The sequence below is a fragment of the Rhinolophus hipposideros genome (genome assembly GCF_964194185.1).
Source record: "Rhinolophus hipposideros genome assembly, chromosome: 16".
Taxonomy (NCBI): domain Eukaryota; kingdom Metazoa; phylum Chordata; class Mammalia; order Chiroptera; family Rhinolophidae; genus Rhinolophus; species Rhinolophus hipposideros.
The window spans coordinates 19,693,877-19,696,405 of NC_138062.1; the positions used below are offsets into that span (position 1 = coordinate 19,693,877).

The window sequence follows — 2,529 nt, forward strand, 5'->3', positions numbered from 1 at the left end:
GAGGCAGGAACGGGGCGGAAGAAGCCGGAGGGGCTGGAGCCCAGTTCCTAGGTAGGAACTGCTCCGCGACTGGCGCGCAGAGCTGGCCAGTGGGGTGGGGTGGAGTAGGGGCCCCGAAGTAAGGAAAGCTGCGGGGAGCCGGGGAGGGGCGGAGGCATCAGAGGGCGGGCGGGGCTGGACGGGGAGGTGGAAGACACCGCGGGGAAGCGAGCGTCGGGAGAGCTGCAAGGACCCGAGCCTGGAGGGAGCAGAGAGCGAGCGGGAGCGGCGCTAGAAGCGGAGCAGGAGAAACTGGCGCTTCCCGGCAGGGGAGGGCGGAGGCGCGCGGGAGGGGGCGTAGGTGGGGGCGGGGGTGCGGGGGCCGGCGCGGGGAGCGCCGAGTATAACTCCGCGGCGCCGAGGCGCGGGGGCAGTTGCGGGCACCGGGGTCTGCAGCCAGCGCCGAGCGGAGCCCAGCATCTTCTTCTCAGACTGACGGCGGAGCCAGCCGCGGAGCGGGTACCCGGGGCAAAGCGCGCCAAGCTCCGAGACGCGGCGGGTGAGCGAAACTTGGCCTCGCTGTTCGGCGCTCCCGCTCTCGCCCAGCACTTCTCAGGAGGATCCCGGCAGCCGGGGTCAGTGCGTGCGCTACGGACCGGCGCCCCCGAGAGCTGGGAAGATGATGATGATGTCCCTGAACAGCAAGCAGGCGTTCAGCATGCCGCACGGCGGCGGCCTGCACGTGGAGCCCAAGTACTCGGCGTTGCACAGCGCCTCGCCCGGCTCCTCCGCGCCCGCCGCGCCCTCCGCCAGCTCTCCTAGCAGCTCGAGTAACGCTGGTGGCGGTGGCGGCAGTGGTGGGGGCGGTGGAGGCCGGAGCAGCAGCTCCAGTAGCAGCGGCGGCAGCGGCGGCAGCGGCGGGGGCTCCGAGGCGATGCGGAGAGCGTGTCTTCCAACCCCACCGGTGCGTATTTCTGCATAATCACCGCTTAAAGGCACATTTTGACAGCCCCCTTTATCTGCTTGATGTTTTTTTCATGTCTGCACAGCAAATCACCCCACACCCCCCAACCAATTTCCACCCCCCTCTCTTATGTATTCAACGGGCCTTTCCTTTCATATTAATTTTTATGACCTGGGAGGTTGCCCACGCGCGTGTTGTGTTGTTTGCAGGCTCACTTTCCTCCTCCTCGTGCACTCTCGGCTTCTCTGGGTGGCTTCGTTTCTCTCCTCCTTACCAGCTATTTTCAAGATTATTATTATTGCTATTAATTGTTATTATTATTTTAACGTCCTGAGGATGTTGTAGGCGCGGCGGCTCTGTGGAGCGCGGGCCAGGGCTTCCGGAGAGAGTGCGCACAATTCCCTGCTGAGCGTAATGTGTGCCTTTTACTTGCAATTGCAGAGCAATATATTCGGCGGGCTGGATGAGAGTCTGCTGGCCCGCGCCGAGGCTCTGGCGGCCGTGGACATCGTCTCCCAGAGCAAGAGCCACCACCACCACCCGCCCCACCACAGCCCCTTCAAGCCGGACGCCACCTACCACACCATGAACACCATCCCGTGCACGTCGGCTGCTTCCTCCTCGTCGGTGCCCATCTCTCACCCGTCTGCGCTCGCGGGCACGCACCACCACCACCACCACCACCACCACCATCACCATCAGCCGCATCAGGGGCTTGAGGGCGAGCTGCTGGAGCACTTGAGTCCCGGGCTGGCCCTGGGTGCCATGGCCGGCCCCGACGGCGCGGTGGTGTCCACGCCAGCTCACGCGCCGCACATGGCTACCATGAACCCCATGCACCAAGCAGCGCTCAGCATGGCCCACGCGCACGGGCTGCCCTCACACATGGGGTGCATGAGCGACGTGGACGCCGACCCCCGGGACCTGGAGGCATTCGCCGAGCGCTTCAAGCAGCGACGCATCAAGCTGGGGGTGACCCAGGCCGATGTGGGCTCCGCGCTGGCCAACCTCAAGATCCCCGGCGTGGGCTCGCTTAGCCAGAGCACCATCTGCAGGTTCGAGTCCCTCACGTTGTCGCACAACAACATGATCGCGCTCAAACCCATCTTGCAAGCATGGCTCGAGGAGGCCGAGAAGTCCCACCGAGAGAAGCTCACCAAGCCGGAGCTCTTCAATGGCGCGGAGAAGAAACGCAAGCGCACGTCCATCGCCGCGCCGGAGAAGCGCTCTCTTGAAGCCTACTTCGCTATCCAGCCGCGGCCCTCCTCCGAGAAGATCGCCGCCATCGCAGAGAAGCTGGACCTTAAGAAAAACGTGGTGCGCGTCTGGTTCTGCAACCAGAGGCAGAAACAGAAAAGAATGAAATATTCCGCGGGCATTTAGGAGACCCTTGGCCTCTCCAGGGACAATCCCCCTCCCTATCCCGTCTTTTCCCTCCCCCTCTCTCCTGCCTCTTTTCTTTCCACTTTTGGCAACCAGAAATTATTCCAGTAAATGTGAATCCGGAGAAAGCGAGGAATGGAGAGAGAGAAACTGAGCCCCAAACCCGGTGAGAATGTGAACCGACTTCTCCAAGGAAAGAAAAA

The 2,529-nt window shown here is 63.3% G+C and overlaps 1 protein-coding gene across 1 annotated transcript; it reads left to right on the forward strand.

The window, feature by feature from the left end:
• Positions 1–658: 658 nt before the first annotated feature.
• POU4F2 (POU class 4 homeobox 2) lies at positions 659–2,326 on the forward strand (the record flags this gene model as incomplete). Its single annotated transcript, XM_081076655.1, has 2 exons — positions 659–943; positions 1,385–2,326. The coding sequence occupies 2 exons, from the start codon at positions 659–661 to the stop codon at positions 2,324–2,326; spliced, it is 1,227 nt and encodes a 408-aa protein (XP_080932781.1).
• Between the last annotated feature and the right edge of the window lie 203 nt (positions 2,327–2,529).